Source organism: Phyllopteryx taeniolatus, chromosome 8 (assembly GCF_024500385.1).
Source record: "Phyllopteryx taeniolatus isolate TA_2022b chromosome 8, UOR_Ptae_1.2, whole genome shotgun sequence".
Taxonomy (NCBI): domain Eukaryota; kingdom Metazoa; phylum Chordata; class Actinopteri; order Syngnathiformes; family Syngnathidae; genus Phyllopteryx; species Phyllopteryx taeniolatus.
In genome coordinates this window covers 27,632,740-27,651,277 of record NC_084509.1, presented here as the reverse complement: position 1 = coordinate 27,651,277, position 18,538 = coordinate 27,632,740, and the positions used below count along the sequence as shown (strand labels likewise).

Genomic DNA, 18,538 nt, shown 5'->3' with positions numbered 1-18,538 from the left:
GTTTTACTTTTTTTAAAAAATTCTAACAAAATGTTGCCAGTTAAAGGGAGTAGGTAGGTAGTCTTATGGGGGCGCACAAATACTGCATTAGACAATAATTTGAAAAAAAAGAAAAAAAAAACTGCATTTGTTGGATTTAACGTTTTGATACTTGTTTAAAAATTAAGTCAAAAGATTATTATTTTTTTTAATTACCAAATGAACAAGCATTTTGCCCATATTGATATTTATTTATTTTTTTAACTAAACCATACACTGTACATTTCGATTCAAACATTTATTTACATTTCATGTCTGGAAGCATTAGCTACATATTTTTTCACTTCAATTATTTATTTGTATGCTTTTGTGTCTTTAAAGAGGAATACAAGCTTGATAAAAGTTGTGAACATAATCAGACATGTACAAGGATATTCCAATCCTAATATTTATTTGACAGACAGCCGTGTTGTTTTTTTACAGGCAAAGCGAAAATGAGTCAAATACATAGATACGCCGAAAGTGAAATAGGGGAATTTTCTTTGAAGTCTGACCATTTTCTTGGTAACCAACTCTTCTCACACACGTTAGTTTGTAACACGTGTGAGAATGACATGAATAGTTTGCGTCACGTGTAGGCAGAAAGGTTCCGTGTCATCTTGGCAACACCACACTCTCCATATCTTTATATACATTACTACACACACTTTCTATTTACACAATATATTTGTACACAAACAGGTTGCGCAGCCTCATCAACCAAACGTCCCAGAATGCAACAGGAGGCCCGACATGTCAATCACCTGATCGCCAAGGAGGCGCGGGATCACGTAACCTGTGATCTTGGGGAACATTCAAAGTGAACAAGATGAAAAAAACAAAAAAGGTGCAAAATCAAGAGACAAAAACATGTGATGGCGACACACAACAACGCGACAGATCCGCATCTTTAGCATAGCATGTGCTAGGGCCCTCACTTAGCAATCAGTTCAAAGTTCAAATACATTTCAACGGTTTTTGTCTGGTTAGTTGCGCATATCACATTAGCTGCATTACCTGAGGCTAACTGTTTGATATTGATATTATCGTACATCAATCCATCTTCCATACCACGGGTCACGGGCGTGCTGGAGCCTATCCTAGCTATCTTTGGGCAAGAGGTGGGGTACACCCTGAAGTGGTCGCCGGGCAATCGCAGGGCACATAGAATCAACTATCCATTCGCACTCACATTCACACCTACCGGCAATTTAGAGTAATCAATTAACCAACCCAGCCTGTTTTTGGGATGTTGGAAGAAACCAGAGTACTCAGAGAAAACCCACGCAGGCACGGGGAGAGCATGCAAACTCCACATAGGCGAGATCCTCAGAACTGTTGAGGCAGATGTGCTAACCAGTCGGTCACCGTGCCGCCCATTCATCATACAGATGATCTCAAATATATCAATCAATACATATCTTAGTGTCAACACCAAAACTTTACTATTCTTTGCCAATTGTTTTTTTTCGCCCACACTAATTGCTAGTAAACGTCAGCAAATATCCAACATTTGTTTACCATCATTAGTGTTAGCGCTGTTAGCAGGTAAAATAAATACAAATGAGAGTAGCTGATTGTGAACGTCATGTGACGTCACGATGTCATGTTGTTGCTTATGTGATGTCCTGTACACAAGTGTTAAGTTAAATAAAAAATATCCATCCATCCATTTTCTGAGCCACTTCTCCTCACTAGGGTCGCGGGCGTGCTGGAGCCTATCCCAGCTGTCATCGGGCAGGAGGCGGGGTACACCCTGAACTAGTTGCCAGCCAATCGCAGGGCACATAGAAACAAACAACCAGTCGCACTCACATTCACACCTACGGGCAATTTAGAGTTGTCAATTAACCTACCATGCATGTTTTTGGAATGTGGGAGGAAACCGGAGAGCCCCACGCAGGCACGGGGAGAACATGCAAACACCACACAGGTGAGGCCGGGGATTGAACCCCGGTCCTCAGAACTGTGAGGCAGACGCTCTAACCAGTCATACACTGTGCCGCCTAAATAAAAAAAAAAAATATGTGTACAAAAACTTCTGCAACGTTGCCGGTGTGTTGATGTTGTGAGATGCTAATGGTAACGGCGTGTCTAAAGATGGCGGATCTTCACGTGCTTATGCGGCTGCACGGCGATTACATGCCGGACGACGCTCCGGACGAGGTCGTGGTGGTCGTCGTGGCGACACCGTGTCTTGGCGGGGCCAAGCGGAGCAGCGCGCTGATGGTGGCGGCCACCTGGGGGAGCCCTTGTTCCTCCAGGATGTGACGAGGGAGACACAAGTCGCTCTGGACACACATGAACGCACACGCACGCACACACACAAGACAGAGGCCAAAAAGCAAAAGAATGCAAACGCTGATCAACACAACTGGAATGAGGCAAACAAAAGGACAAACCAGAATGGATGGGATTACGGGATTGGTCGCTCATGTTTAGCCTTTCACACAAACACCGCTGAGCGGTCGCCGTCCACGGCGATTGATACAGTCGATACGGTGTCCGCTCGGCAATCGTTGCCGTGAATGGTCTTCTAGCTAAATGGGATTGACCGCCGAATAGCCCGTCACAATAATTGCTATATCGACTAATCGTTCAATAAACAAAACGGACACGATAGTTTTTCCGGACTCGATAAATGGTCATTGGTCATACAGAGTTGGACGGCTGTGTCATTAGCCGCGAGTGGGCTCGTGGAACGCCGGCGGAACAGTACACTCTTGCCGGCATTGGCTCCGTCTGATACTCCACAGCCTTGCTCCTCGTGAAGCGTGTAGATTCACACACTTTAGGGAAGGTTAACTGTTTGTCGTGTTCGCGAGTTAATGAGCTAGCTCACGAGCTAACAACTAGCCTGCAAGCTAACGAGTTAAGGAGCTAAATCGCTCGCTCAGCGTTTCGCTCCGCGTTGTTGTTTGTGTTAGTCCCCAATTAACACAAACAGGTAAGTTAACCATTTATTATGAGGTAACGAGCTCACGAGCTAAGGACCTAAACGGCTCGCTCCACTGCAGCACCCGAGCCATTGTGTGTTTTCGTCCCCAATTAACACACACGGGAACATTAACTGTTGACTAAGCATAACCTCAGTGGGACACGATATTCAGCCAATAGTTGATGACAGCAAATATCAACATATATTTGATTGACAGGTGAAAGGCTCGTCTTCAGCGGACCAACCACACAGTAGCCGGGTTTCCGTGGAGACTTTGTCATTCTGGTTGAAATCATTCTGATTGAAAAAAAAAAAAAAAAAAACGTTCGCGTGGGCCTTTTATATTAATGATTTCAGAGGCATAAAAAAAGTTTTGTCGTGATAGTTTTGGGGAAGATATATTGTCTTAAAAAAATTATTGTGACAGGCCTAACCAGCGACCATTCAGCCACGCTTTGGCGACCAGTCTGTCTACGTCCAATGGACAAGATGGACGAAAGCAAGCGAGAGACAATAGGAAGGCGACCAAATGCGTCATGAGAACCCCCTGACGGAACACACGCGCTTCCCAGTGTGTGTGTGTGTGTGTGTGTGTGTTGCTGGTTGCTATGACAACCGTCCTGCACATGTGTGAAGGAGGGAGGGAGATGAAAGAGAAAGAAAGAGAAAGAAAGTCGTTAGTAGAAAAGTATCGAGTGAAGAAGGACGGATAGTCATCACCATCACCATCTTCAGAAGACGTTCATCACCTGAGACACGCCCATCCTGCGACACGCCTCCAGGAAGTTCTCCACGTTCCTCCGACATTTGGCCATGGTCAGTTTAGGCTGAGGACACACACACACAGGACGGTTGTCATAGCAACCAGCAGCACACACGCACAAGTATGCGCACTCACCACGGCGGGGGATGGGACATGTATGCTGGGTACCGATCGCGGGCGCACGTGATTGGCCAGGTGACACAAGACCACACCGTCAGTGAGCGCCGCGCGTAGGTCACTAGGCAACGAAACCTTCAGCCGGGCCTCGATGTCCTGACGACACAAACGCACGTCAGAACAAATCGCCGCTAACTGCCGAGCGGTTGCCAACGGCATGCGCCAATGAGGATTTGCAGCACCTTCCTGAGCCGCTCCGCCAGCTGCGCGTCGTGTCCCATCTCGGTGGGCGTGGCCGGTGCCTCGTCAAGCGTCTGCCGAGGGGCGACGGCGTCCCCTACAGGACAAGGCCGGAAGCGCGCGGGTCAGCTCGGCGTCACTGGTGGGAAGCGGCGACAGCGGCTCACCTCTCCTCTTTTCTTCCCGCTGACCGAGGCGATACAGGAAGCTCTCCGGGTGCACGCCGGTGCCACGACAGGACGCGGCGTCCGCCGGGTCAGGGTGGCAGGGATTGGCTGGCAACACAAAATAGGCGGAGTCAATGCAAGTGGAGAACCAACGACATGGCTTCTCACGGGGGGTCCGGTCTTACCGCTCTGCGACGGGCCGCCTCGCTCTTCGCCCTGCTGATGCGACAACAAACATGTTTCATGTTAGTGTTAGCATTGGCGGCAGGGAATGGTCAAAAAAAAAAAAGTTGAAAAAAAATGTCCGTTTTGGGGAAGGTTTTTGTGTATCACCAGATAATCTGGTCCAAAAAGGCTTTCAGTCAAACAGTAGAACTTGATAATTTCTCAATATATTTCTGAATTAGGGTTGCACAATTCATTGAATTTTATCATGATCACGATTTTGACTGCCATGATTAAATTAACCTGATTGTCAGCAATTTTTACACTTAAAATGTGGGCACTGCTGCATATGAGTCAGCCGAGCACCAGGGGGCGAACGCATGGTTAAAGGCTTCTTTATACTCGTGCAGACGGCGACCGCACGCGCTGTTTTGAAAGTGCGCTCCAGTTACTTTTTGGCTGGTTTATATTTAATGAGTCTTGGTAGTTGAATATATATGCGTGTGAGAGAGAGAGAGAGTGTGTGTTGCATGTTGCAGCCATAAAATTCCAAGTTAATAATCATTTGCTAAATACAATAAAGTTGATCAGTTTGAACATTAAATATCTCGTCTTTGCCGTGTATTCAATTAAATATAGGTTGAACATGATTTGCAAATCATTGTATTCAAAGATTCAAGTTTAACACAACGTCCAACGTCATTGGAATTGGGGTTGTATCACCTATCATTTATTCTTAATTAAATATTCATTCAGCCCTGAAAACCATTTACAAATTGTATGCTGAAAATGAGTGCAATAAAAATAATGTTTTTACCAACATGAGGAATAATCCTAAACCCTAGGAATTAATGTATTCTTATCATTGCAATAATCATGATTACAACATAGATGGAAATAATAGTGATCGTCATTTGTGCAGCTCTTCACTCAACACTTTTGTTTGGTCTGCTACTCAGAGAAGCCCTTCCCCAATTGGCTGACAAGATTCAGGCAACAATATCAAGCTCGTACGGACCGAAATTCCCAGGGAGGGTTCTCCAAGTGGCCGCGTCAAAAGGAGTGTGAAGTTTCAAACGGCTTAGATTAGATTAGATTATTGATGAGAAGAGCAGGCGAATACTTCATGTACGTCCGTCATCAATGGTGAATGTTTTTGTTGTGGAGGATTTTAGAGGCGTTTCAAGTGCTCATTCCATGTTTTTTTTAGACAATTCCACAAAGACGGCGGCCGCGTGTCACGTTGCAAATTCAATGGAGGTGCGGACGATTCTTACCATGAAGAGGGCGGAGTCATCTGTGTGGGTAGAGTGTCTGAAGGGGTAGATCTTCTACATGCACACACACACACACACACACACACACACACACACGATGTGAGCGCTCGATGATGAGGAGGCGGGGTGTAAGGATGGAGTGGGTGGGGCAACCTTGCTGCCCGGACTGGCCTTGTTTGAACTTTGCAAACAAAACACGTACACGATCTGGCCAACTTTAACTTCTGCAAAGCATCAATCACACGACACCATGGGGTGAGGCCGCAAAACAACGTCTCCCTTGTTTTCCTTTCACTTACTGTACGCCACCAGCAAATATTTCTCCTGACAAGCTTTTCCAGCAGTTTCCCCCGCAGCATGAACTTGTTTAAATTTAGAGAGAAATGATAGAGATTACAGGTGCAACAATTAATCAATTAATTAACAACAAATCGATTAACAAATGATTTCAAAACTATTCTGGAGCCCTTGTTTAACTTTATTGGTCCAAATCCTCAGAATTTCAGCCTTTTAACAGGAACTATTCTCCCATTTCTGTAGTCCTTTTCAAAAGAAGACATTTTTGACATCTGCTTTTAATTTGGAAAATAAGCATGTTGCGGACCAAACCAGGAAGTGACTCATCATCAAATCAAATTATGTTGCATGTTTGCATCTTCTTCACTGTCAATTTGAAATGATGTTTTTGTATAGCGGGATGGAAATTAAAATGTGTTTTTTTTCCTGAATTGATTCATCGGAAAATGTAATCTACAAATGAATCTATTATTAAAATAACGGTTAGTTGCAGCCCTAATAGAAATACATATCTATTCATAGATAATGTGGTGAAAATAAGTGAGTCCTCTTGGGGCAAAAAAAGAAAAAAAAAAAAAAAAAAAGAAAAGATGGATGCAAAACACAACCTTTGGTAAATTAGCATTTCCAAAATGAGCCGTTAACCTGCACGGATGAACTCTTTCCACACGTACAGGTGATGAAACGCCACATCTGCCAAATATTTGTCACCTGCCTCGGGTCAAACGTTTCAACATGTGGATAAACGTCGAACACAATTACTACAATGACTCTCGTCATACGCAAAGTTTGTGTTTCGTTGCAGTAATTCAAGTTGTGTTTTTTGAAAAATAGTCGCTGGAGGGCAGGTCAACACAGCCAACAAATGACTGAGCTAACGGAACCCACGTTGTTAGTGTAAGCAGGGCACATCAGCAAGGACACGCAAAGCCGCGAAAATAAAATCTAGAATTAGTTTTTTTCAAATCTTGCTCACAAAAAAACTTGATGATTGCTCAGCCCTTTGAAATATTTTTGCAATAACATATTTCATGGCATCTTCTACAATGCCGCTGATTGGCTGTGATGAAAAGCTGGCGTGTGATTGGTTGCCAGTACCTTGGCGTCTCCCTGCAGGGGGCGTGTCTTGTGTCTCTCCTCGTCGTACCTGAGGGCGGCCAGCTGAGCCTCTCGTCTCACCCGCTCCACGCCTCGCTGAGCAACACACACACACACACACGCAAAAGGTCAGGTACTGGTCAACGCCCGCTGACGTGGCCTTACCTGAATCTGGCTGCTAGGTGGCGCTGTGGCACCGTTCGAAACGCTCCTGACAGACAGACAGACAGACAGACGGGAAGGACACGTTCTTAAGCCTGAATAGTCACTAACCAGTGACATGCTTGCATATGTGCGTGCGTGACTACCTGCCCTGTCTCTGTCTGGAGTCGTCTGTTCTGGATACGCTGGCTTTACCCGGAGAAACCTGAACAAACAAACAAAAAACGACAAAAACAAACAAAAAACAAACTAATTAAACAACAAAAAGATATCAGAAAAAAACAAGAAAAACAAACACTCAAAATCCAACAAATGAAATGAAAAGCCAACAAATCACATAAGCAAAAACAGAAAAGACAAACAAAACATTTTAAAAATCGAGTAATTGAAAAACTAATTGAACAAAAATCAATGACAAAAAACAGACAAAAAGAAATGAACAATCTAACAAACGATATATCAAACAAACAATGAAAAAGAGACAAAAAAGAAAAACAAAAAATGAAATAACACGAATAAAAAAGAATTTATGAAAACCCGATTAGAGAGCCAACAAATGATAAACCCGTGGCACGCAAAGAAGGAAAAGTCAAAAGGCAAACGTTGACGTGGTGAAGCGCGCCGGCGTACCGTGTTGCTGCGTCTCTCGATGTAGGCCTTGAACTGTGAGCTGAGGCTGGCCCGGTCTCCCGCTACTCCTCCTCCCACGCTCTTCCTCTCTTCCTCTTCCTCCTCGCCAACGCCGTCGATGAAGTCGATCTGCTCCAGCTCGTCTGCGCACGACATCCGACGCACGCGTGTCACTTCCCCGCGGCGTGCCTCGCGACTCAATAACGCACGAGCGCGCTCACGTGTCCCGTTGGCCAGCAGGGGGGGCCCCGCCCCCGCACGCTTCCACTCTTTGTGGACGTCCGGCAAGCGAGGAGGAACCTCAGACGACTCCTTGGGAAGGAAGCACGCGCACCACATAAGTCGATCATGATGTCATATAATAATCACGTCTCTCCCATATGATGTCACCATAAGATAAAAATACTTTTGTGTGCTTAATATTGTGCGGCCGCGCTTCTAACCTCATTTCCTGACCATCTTTTGTCGCCGCTGTCCACACTGTTGAAGCCTGAATCCAACGCTCCGTATGGCCGACCGGGATACAGCTCATCAACGCTAACACACACGCACGCGCACGCACACACACGTACACGCAGCAGCAAGTGAGACTCCTTTTGCAGCGCCCAAAGAAAGTCGTCGTATGTGAGCGACTGACGACAGAGCGTGCGTGCATGCGTGATGAGTTCAGACCAGGAGCCGAAGTTTAAAGGTTGTCTGTCATATTCTGGGAGGTCAGGGGTCATCTTGGTGGCCTCCATGTTGAGGAACTTGAAGATGTGAACTTTGCCCTTTATGCAAATCTACACAACACAAAATGATTGATGACCAATAATAATCTCATGAATAAGCAAGTGTGAATGAGAAGGCGGCCGGGCGCGTACGCCGAGGTGACTTCCTGCGTTGGGTTTGGCAATATGGCCTTCAAATTAAATCTCTCTCAAAAAGTCCGACTTCTGACTATAATCGGCTTTTCCCTTTTGCGTATTAGAAGAAATGACAATTATATTATTCAAAACATTTTCCTTCTTGGGACTTTGTGGTCTATTCAATCTCCAGATACCAAAAGAGCTTTGTCACAGTTTTTTTTCCATAGCACCAACTTGCGTCAATGAGATTTCAAACATTTTTTGCAGGTCATTTGAAAATTAGCACTTCCTCTTGGGAAAGCAATATCTCTTTTACCGAAACACGATCCTCCATAAATGAACGTTACATTTAACATCATAAAATAAGACGTCAAACTGCACACAGTCCCTTCTCATGCTCTTTTTCTCACGTCGAGTTGTACAGGCAAACTCGGCAAAATATCGACTCTTGGAAGCACCGACCTCGGCTCAAACGTTTCCAACCTGAAGATAAACAAATGCTGTTGCAAAGCATAAAAACGTCTTGAGCGCCGCGACTGCCGTCTGCCGGGCTCCTTTCTTGTCATACGCAAAACTTGCAGGAAATGAAGAGTCAATAGTGGCTTTAAAAAAACGACACTAGATTGCTCGCGAATTGCTCAGTTCTTTCTTTTCAATGCTGCGTTTCCCCCAGGCCGACGGTATTTACGTCTGTGCGGGCTACCTGAGCGGGCGGTGTGTGCAGCGGGTTGTTGTCCAGCACCATGGTGTGCAGCTGCGACAGGCGCGTGTAGCACAGCGGGATGGACGTCACCTTGTTGCACGAGAAGTCCAGACGCACCAGAGGCAACTCGGCCAGCTCTGAAACACACGCGCACAACCGCACAATATCTGTGTGTCAAGGTTATTACAGTTTATGAAAACCGATCAAATAACCAAAACTGGAATGGAAAACAATTATTTTCATTCATTGAAATCAAAATTAAAAGAAAGGTTCAAATAAAATGATGAGCTTTTCAAAAAATGGCAACTAACTAAAACTGCATTCCTTGTTTACAAAAGTAAAAACAAAAACAAACAAAGCATAACACAATCCTTATCTCATCCCTCCCTGCAGTAATTATAGCGGCTACCTCTGGAGAAATCTTGACTTCAGATTTATTTTTCACGAAGTATGCAAATTGCCTCTTCCCTGCCTTACCCCCGGACATCGGGATTTTGGCCTGTTTTACTGCTCTCTCCTACTTGGATAGAGGGGTCGATCCAATCTGAGGCCGTCACCGTACGGATTCTGCACAGGTCTGAGGTGGACCGCTTCCCCGGAGGCGCTGCGGTCGAGGTTTCCGCATCAACCGACCGGGCCGGGCCCTGAGGGGGAGCCGCTTTCCTGAAGGTGTCTAGTTGTGGCGCTTCATCTCAATAAATGGACGTTAATTAACGATAAATGTTGCCCACTTGGCATCCATTGCAGCCTGCTCCTCGCCCCATCTGTGCCTAACCTTCTCAAGGTCTCCCCACCATCCCAAAGGGCTTCTTTGAGTTTTTCCTTGCCGATTGGGGGAGGGGGGTTTAGATCAGGAAATGTTGCCGATCTTTGGCAACCGTGGGCCTGTCAAGCCCTTTGAGACTCTTTTAGGATTAAGGGGGACAAATGAACTTTGTTTGGTGGCATCTCCAGAGATGTTTTGCTGATGTCAAATATGTTCCTTGGCTCATTAAAGGTTGGGACCCTTTTTCAGAAATCTGACATAAACCTAATTTTACAAAAGTGCAAAAACACTAAGCGATGGCAATAACAAAACCTAAGCATTCTCATGAAAAAAAAAATGTAGCATACCCACTTTAAAAACAAATTAAACCTAACTGAATTTGAATTTGAAAATTAAAAAAAATTAAAATTGCACCGGCATTATCGGATTACTAGCAACCTTTTATTGCTCAGTGACTGTTTTTTTTTTTCTCAATGTCTCTATGTTTCCAAAGTATTCTGTCAATTGACTGTCTTTTGTCGTACTAGAGCGGCTTCAACTATCCATCCATCCATTTTCCTTTACCGCTTCTCCTCACGCGGGTCGCGGGCTGCTGGAGCCTATCCCAGCTATCTTCGGGCGGGAGGCGGGGTACACCCTGAACCGGTCGCCAGCCAATCACAGGGCACATAGAGACAAACAACCATTGGCACACACATTCACACCTACGTGCAATTTAGAGTCTTCAATCAACCTACCACTCGTGTTTTTGGGATGTGGGAGGAAACCGGAGTGCCCGGAGAAAAGCCACCCACGCACGGGGAGAACATGCAAACTCCACACAGGCGGGGCCGGGATTTGAACCGCATTCCCCAGAACTGTGAGGCAGATGTGCTAACCAGTCGTCCACTGTGCCGGCCGGCTCCAACTACCAGAGACAAATTCCTTGTTTGTTTTTGGAATACTTGGCAAAATAAAGAGGATTCTGATTTTGAAAAAAAAAAAAAAAACAAACGATTAGAACTTCGGTGTGTGTGTGTTTGTACCTGGCGGAAAGGTGACGACGTGGTTTGTGTGTGTGCGTGTATACCTGGAGGAAGGGCAACCAGGTGGTTCCTCCTGATGTTCAGGTCTCTTAGCGCCTCCAGCTGGCCGACCTGAGAAGGCAGCGTCCTGATCTCGTTGCAGCTGACATCCTGCGGGGAGGCGGCACGATCAATCACCCGCGTCAACGTAACGTGTCGGTCGGCGACGACGGCCCGCTACTACCGACCAGCTCCGTCAGGTGCCTCAGCTGACCCACTTCCTGAGGCAGAGCCGCCAGCTTGTTGTTGCACGCGATCAGAACCTTCAGCGGGAGACCGCACAGCACCACCGGCAGCGCAGACAGCTGGTTGCGGCTGACGCACCCACCACGGGAGAGAGTGAGAAACACACAGAGAGAGCCTATGTGTGCGCGTGTGTGTGTGTGTGTGTGTGTGTGTGCGTGTGTGTGCGTGCGCGCATGTTACCTGAGGTTCAGGTAGGTAAGGGCCTGCAGGTTGATCATGTGATCGGGTAGAGACCTCAAACAATTCTGGTAGACGTTCAAACTTTCCAGCGACACCAGGAGACACACCTCCACCGGAAGATCGGACAGGCGGTTCCGAGATAAGTCTGCGTGCGCACACGCATAGTATTAGGTGAACGGCACGAGCACATCAATTACGATCATCTTCTTGTGTCACGTGATGGTCAAATAACAAACTTTGTGCGCGTGTGTTAATACAGTAAGAAAACTTGTGACTCGGCCTGAAAATAGAATCCCAACAATGGCCTGTCTGTGTGCGTGTGCCTGTGTGTATAGTTGTCGTCCAATCAGAGCGGCAGCATAGTATTATATTCATGGCGACGCTGGCGTTGTGATGTCGACATACTGTATTGTATGCACTAAACGTATACATACATGCACTGTACGAACTTATATAGTTGTAACAATTCATTGATTATCAAATTAATCCACAACTATTTTGATCATCGATTAATCAACTGTTGTCACCCGTGAGACAGTTTTACAGACGTTCAACATGTATTGTTCAAAAATTGACTTATGAATATCGTATTTTAAAAGCTAACTCCTCATGCTTGCGTGTAAAGGGTCTGAATACTTATGGCTATGTGATATTTCAGTTTTTCTTTTTTAATAAATCTGTTTTTTTCTGTCAATATGGGGTGCTGTGCGTACATTAAGGTGGAATAAAAATGAACTTAAACTTTAATTTGCAATATAACAGAGTGAGAAATTTAAGGGGGTCTGAATACTTTCCGTACCCACTGAAGATCCAATATATATGGATACATACATAACGCACACACGGCACTGCTCTATAACTTTTACACTAACTGCAACCAACGAGTTTTTAAACAATCGATGAATCTGTTGATTTGTTTTTGATTAATCAATGAATTGGATCAAAAAGTCTTTAATTTCCATGCCTTTATTCAAAAACAGGAAATTATTTCAAATTGACAGTGATTTCGTTCTTGATTTGGTGCATTAGAGCCGTCAGAAAATCTGCAAAAATGTTGATAATTAGTTTCCAAAGTCAACACAAAGTTAATCATTCTGCTTTCATGGAGCACAACAGAAATCTTAAAATATTTACTGCTGAGAGGCTGAAGTCTTGAGGATTTGGACAATGTTAAGTTAAAGAATGGCTCCAAACCATTGGTGTCAAACTCAAGGCCCGGGGGCCAGATCAGGCCCGCCAGATCAATTAACGTGGCCCGCGAGAGCAAATCATGTGTGGACTTTATGTATATTGCTAAAATACCAAAACTCCAAATTGTCTTCACTTTTAACAACATTAAGATTTTGCAAGCATTTTTTGCTACCAATTTTTTTTACCCTTTTAAAATCCATCCATCAATCCATTTTCCACCGCTTATCCGAGGTCGGGTCACGGGGGCAGTAGCTTTAGTAGGGACGCCCAGACTTCCCTCTCCCCACCCACTTCTTCCAGCTTGTCCGGGGGATCCCGAGGCGTTCCCGGGCCAGCCGAAGGACGTAGTCTCTCCAGCGTGTCCTGGGTCATTCCCGGGGTCTCCTCCCGGTGGGACGCGCCCGGAACATCTCACCAGGGAGGCGTCCGGGAGGCATCCGAATCAGATGCCCCAGCCACCTCATCTGGCTCCTCTCGATGTGGAGGAGCAGCGGCTCTACTCTGAGATCCTCCTGGATGACCAAGCTTCTCACCCGATCTCTAAGGGAGAGCCCGGACACCCTGTGGCGGAAACTCATTACGGCCGCTTGGATCCAGGATCTCGTTCTTTCGGTCATGACCCACAGCTCGTGACCGTAGATGAGGGTAGGAACGTAGATCGACCGGTAAATCGAGAGCTTCGCCTTTCGGCTTAGCTCCTTCTTTACCACAACGGACCGATACAAAGTCCGCATCACTGCAGGCGCCGCACCGATCCGTCTGTTGATCTCCCGTTCCATTCTTCCCTCACTCGTGAACAAGACCCCAAGATACTGGCACTCCTCCCCTTGGGGCAGGATCTCATCCCCGACCTGGAGAGGACACGCTGCCCTTTTCCGACTGAGGACCACGGTCTCAGATTTGGAGGTGCTGATTCTCATCCCAGCCGCCTCACACCGGACCCCCATTACGCTTCGGCTACACCTTGAAATTCTGTCCATAAAAGTTACGAACAAAATCGGTGACAAAGGGCAGCCTTGGCGGAGTCTAACCCTCACCGGAAAGGAGTCCAACTTACTGCCGGATATGCGGACCAAACTCTGACTACGGTCGTACAGGGACCGAACAGCCCGTATCAGGGGATTCGATACCCCATACTCCCGAAGCACCCCTCACAGGACCCCCCGAAGGACACGGTCGAACGCCTTCTCCAAATCCACAAAACACATGTAGACTGGTTGAGCGAACTCCCATGCACCCTCGAGGACCACTGCCGAGGGTGTAGAGCTGGTCCACTGTTCCACGGCCAGGACGAAAACCACACTGTTCCTCCTGAATCTGAGATTCGACTTCCCGACGGACCCTCCTCTCCAGCACCCCTGAATAGACCTTACCAGGGAGGCTGAGGAGTGTGATCCCCCTGTAGTTGGAACACATCCTCCAGTCCCCCTTCTTAAAAAGGGAGACCACCACCCCAGTCTGCCAATCCAAAGGCGCTGTCCACGCGATGAGGCGTGTCAAACGGGACAACCCTACAACATCCAGACCCTTTAGGAACTCTGGGCAAATCTCATCCACCCCCGGGGCCTTGCCACCGAGGAGCTTTTTAACCACCTCGGTGACCTCAACCCCAGAGATAGGAGAGCCCGCCTCAGAGAACCCAGACTCTGCTCCCTCATGGGAAGGCACGTCAGTGGAATTGAGGAGGTCTTTGAAGTATTCTCCCCACCGGCTCACGACGTCCCGAGTCAAGGTCAGCGGCGCCCCATCCCCACTATACACAGTGTTGATTGTGCACTGCTTCCCCCTCCTGAGACGCCAGATGGCGGACCAGAATCTCCTCGAAGCCGCCCGGAAGTCTTTCTCCATGGCATCACCGAACTCCTCCCATGCCCGAGTTCCTGCTTCAGCGACCACTAAAGCTGCATTCTGCTTGGCCAGCCGGTACCCATCAGCTGCCTCAGGAGTCCCACCGGCCAAAAAGGCCCAATAGGACTCATTCTTCAGCTTGACGGCATCCCTCACCGCTGGTGTCCACCAACGGGTTCGGGATTGCCGCCACGACAGGCACCGACCAGCTCACGGCCACAGCTCCGGTCAGCAATGGAGGTGCGGAACACGGTCCACTCGGACTCGATGTCCCCCGCCTCCTTGGGAACATGAGCAATGTTCTGTCGGAGGTGGAAGTTGAAACTCCTTCTGACAGGGGATTCTGCCAGACGTTCCCAGCAGACCCTCACAATACGTTTGGCCCTGCCACATCGGACCGGCAACTTCCCCCACCATCGGAGCCAATGCACCACCAGGTGGTGATCAGTTGACAGCTCCGCCCCTCTCTTTACCCGAGTGTCCAAGACATGCGGCCGGAAGTCCGATGACACGACCACAAAGTCGATCATCGAACTGCGACCAAGGGTGTCCTGGGGCCAAGTGCACGTGTGGACATACTTATGCTTGAACATAGTGTTCGTTATGGACAATCCGTGATTAGCACAGAAGTCCAATAACAGAACACCGCTCCGGTTCTGATCGGGGGGGGGGGGGGGCGTTCCTCCCAATCACGCCCTTCCAGGTCTCACTATCATTGCCCATGTGAGCATTGAAGTCCCCCAGCAGAACGATGGAGTTCCCAGCGGGAGCGCTCTCCAGCACCCCCTCCAAGGACTCCAAAAAGGGTGGGTCCTCTGAACTGCTGTTTGGTGCATAGGCACAAACAACAGTCAGGACCTGTCCCCCCCTCCGAAGGCGGAGGGAGGCTACCCTCTCGTCCACCGGGGTGAACCCCAACATACAGGCGCCGAGCTGGGGGGCAATAAGTATACCCGCACCTGCTCGGTGCCTCTCACCGTGGGAAACTCCAGAGTGGAAGAGAGTCCAACCCCTCTCGAGAGGACTGGTACCAGGGCCCGAGCGTGTGTGGAGGACAGTCCGACTATATCTAGTCAGAACTTCTCGACCTCACACACCAGCTCAGGCTCCTTCTCTGCCAAGAGAGGTGACGTTCCACGTCCCTAGGCCCAGCTTCTGTAGCCGGGGTCGGATCGCCAACGTCCCCGCCTTCGGCCGCCGCCCAGCTCGCACTGCACCCGACCCCTATGGCCCCTCCCACAGGCGGTGAGCCCATTTTAAAATAAATTGATTAATAGTCGAACAAGCAATGTTTTACTGGCTTCTGATTTCAAAACAAGTTATCCATCAATTTGTAGTGTAAGTGTAATAATATGAGGCCATCATATATTTATATGGGTTCACAGACTTAGTGGCCCTCCGAGGGAAACCATCACTACAATGTGGCCCTTGACAAAAATGAGTTTGACACCGCTGCTCTCAATGATTAATCGATGATCAAAAGAGTTGTCAATTTTAACTGACAATCGATTAACCGACAACTTATTGATTACTTGTGACACCTCTAATACAGTATATGGTACAATACAATACAGTGCAACGCACAGGCAACACCATTATATTCATCACGTCCACGTAACAATGACGTTTCTCTAAAGTGTTGCGCGGTGTATTATTAATGAGGTAATAATAACTTAGCAGTTCAAGATAGCTCAAAAGTGAGCGCCCAGCTCGTCAATGACGTTCGAATGAGTCGTTTAGAGCATAAACGCTGATGATTTGCGGGATGCTATGTGGGCTAACGCGCTAGCTTCGGCAAAGTTGACAAACTCGAAGGTGTCATAAAGTGAACGAAAGCTCGCGTTTCCGCGCAAACTCGACGAACACTTAACAGCGACTGAATGCGTCCGAAACGTCCGCATTTGTGACTTTCGGACTCAATCTCGTGCGCTTGCGGGGGCTGAAGCAACATGTTGATGTCGCACAGCCGAAGAACAACAACACTTGTCGGTCGGCTCTCAAGTTGCTCGGAAGTGCCGCTTTCTTCCGCCAAAGGTACGACACCGGCTCACCGGCTCAACGGCTCAACGGCTCAGTGGCCCCGCCGGGCTTTCGGGGGCGGACTCACCGGTCCGGGTGGTATCGGTCAGGTCGTGGTTGGCGGCGCCGCGGGGGAACTCCTTGAGCTTCCTGCCGCTGAGGTTCAGACACCCGGTGGCCGAGGCTTCGTCAAGAGCCCGGTCCAGAGAGCGGTTCCACGGCACCGGGCCCGCCGCCGACGCCCCCAGCCCGTTGTTACCAGCGACGAGGACGTTGTTCCCCGCGCCGGTGCCGCCGCCGCCGCCCGTGAAGCTGATTCCGGTGTTGTCCGCAGAGCCCAACAACACCGAGGCCGCCATTACACTCCGGTTGCTTGCTTCGCGCACACTGTGCGAATGCTAATGCTAACTCTCCCACCCAAAACTGAGAAGCTGCGCATGCGCACAACGGCAGGCGAGAAGAAACATTTATTTATTCTTCTTATTAAAATAATATTTATTGATAAACACACACGTAGTAAATAGAGAACAGTAAGTGTACGAAGTATACAAAAGACACTTGACAGAATACGAGTTAATTGTAAACAATATATAGGATTGTAACTGCTCTTATTATGTTTCCTCTACAAGTTAACTTTTAAAGAAATACGTATTTACGTGTACGGTATCTTGTTTGGCGGCACGGTGGCCGACTGGCTAGCACCACAGGTGGGTAGAGTAGCCAAATATTGTACTCAAGTAAGAGTACTGTTACTTGACAATAATGTGACTCAAGTAAAAGTAAATAAAAAGTAGTCCTCGAAAACATTCCTTGAGTAATAGTAAATAGTACACAGTGAAAAAAACTACTCAATTACTGAGTAAATGGTGAGTAACCTGATTTAATTTTATTTTTAATCAGCGCATGCACATCATCCATCTATCCATCCATTTTCTGCACCACTTATTCTCACTAGGGTCGCGGGTATGCTGGAGCCTATCCCAGCTAACTGGGGGCAGGAGGCAGGGTACATACACCCTGAACAGGTTGCCAACCAATCGCAGTGCACATAGAAACAAACAACCACGCACACTCACGATCATACCGACGGGCAATTTTAGAGTCTTCAATCACGTTGATTAGCCGGGTTGGCTTATCTAGTGTTAACACCTATGCTCGGGAAGCCCAATAGAAGACGTTGTGTATAGTCATGTGACTTAATGGTGTCATTTGATTGGTGAACAAGACTCAAACGTCACTAGCGCTTAAATTGGACTGGAGTAAACGTCGCCCAATGCGAAAGTCGAAGTCGTCTGAACAGATAGGTCACACACAAAATAGTTGATAAATAAGCAATAATTGATACATAAAAGTAGCTAGCGGCATTTACATTTTTTTTTTTTAGATTATTGTAACGGAGTAAAAGTACCGTTTCTTAACATAAATACTCGAGTAAAAGTAAAAAGTATGCAGTATTAAAACCACTTCGACAAGTACAATTTATCCAAAATGCTGCTTGAGTAAATGTAACGGAGGAAATGTCGCGCGTTTCGACCCACATCTGGTTAGCACGTCTGCCTCACAGTTCTGAGGACCCGGGTTCAAATCCGGCCTCGCCTGTGTGGAGTTTGCATGTTCTCCCCGTGCCTGTGTGGGTTTTCTCCGGGTACTCCGGTTTCCTCCCACATCTCAAAAACATGCATGCTAGGTTCATTGAAGACTTAAAAATTGCCCGTTGGTGTGAATGCGAGTGTGAGTGGTTGTTTGTTTCTCTGTGCCCTGCGATTGGCTGGCGACCGGTTCTGGGTGTACCCTGCCTTTC

General features: G+C 47.4%; 1 protein-coding gene across 4 annotated transcripts; it reads right to left on the bottom strand.

Moving 5' to 3' along the window:
* Positions 1–413: 413 nt before the first annotated feature.
* On the bottom strand, positions 414–17,173 carry lrch3 (leucine-rich repeats and calponin homology (CH) domain containing 3). 4 transcript variants are annotated; one of them, XM_061783231.1, is made up of 19 exons: positions 16,826–17,171; positions 11,680–11,824; positions 11,442–11,568; positions 11,259–11,364; positions 9,424–9,560; positions 8,545–8,654; positions 8,316–8,409; positions 8,094–8,184; positions 7,873–8,015; positions 7,389–7,447; positions 7,246–7,291; positions 7,081–7,176; positions 5,686–5,739; positions 4,429–4,462; positions 4,244–4,351; positions 4,079–4,173; positions 3,855–3,992; positions 3,706–3,783; positions 414–2,309 (listed from the first exon to the last, which is right to left on the bottom strand). In XM_061783231.1, the coding sequence occupies exons 1-19, from the start codon at positions 17,094–17,096 to the stop codon at positions 2,157–2,159; spliced, it is 2,085 nt and encodes a 694-aa protein (XP_061639215.1). In that variant the 5' UTR covers positions 17,097–17,171; the 3' UTR covers positions 414–2,156. The 4 variants fall into 4 exon arrangements, with proteins under 4 accessions (XP_061639215.1, XP_061639216.1, XP_061639213.1 ...); XM_061783232.1 differs by having other exon boundaries at positions 4,429–4,459; XM_061783229.1 differs by lacking the exon at positions 414–2,309 and adding an exon at positions 3,263–3,576 and having other exon boundaries at positions 16,826–17,173.
* Between the last annotated feature and the right edge of the window lie 1,365 nt (positions 17,174–18,538).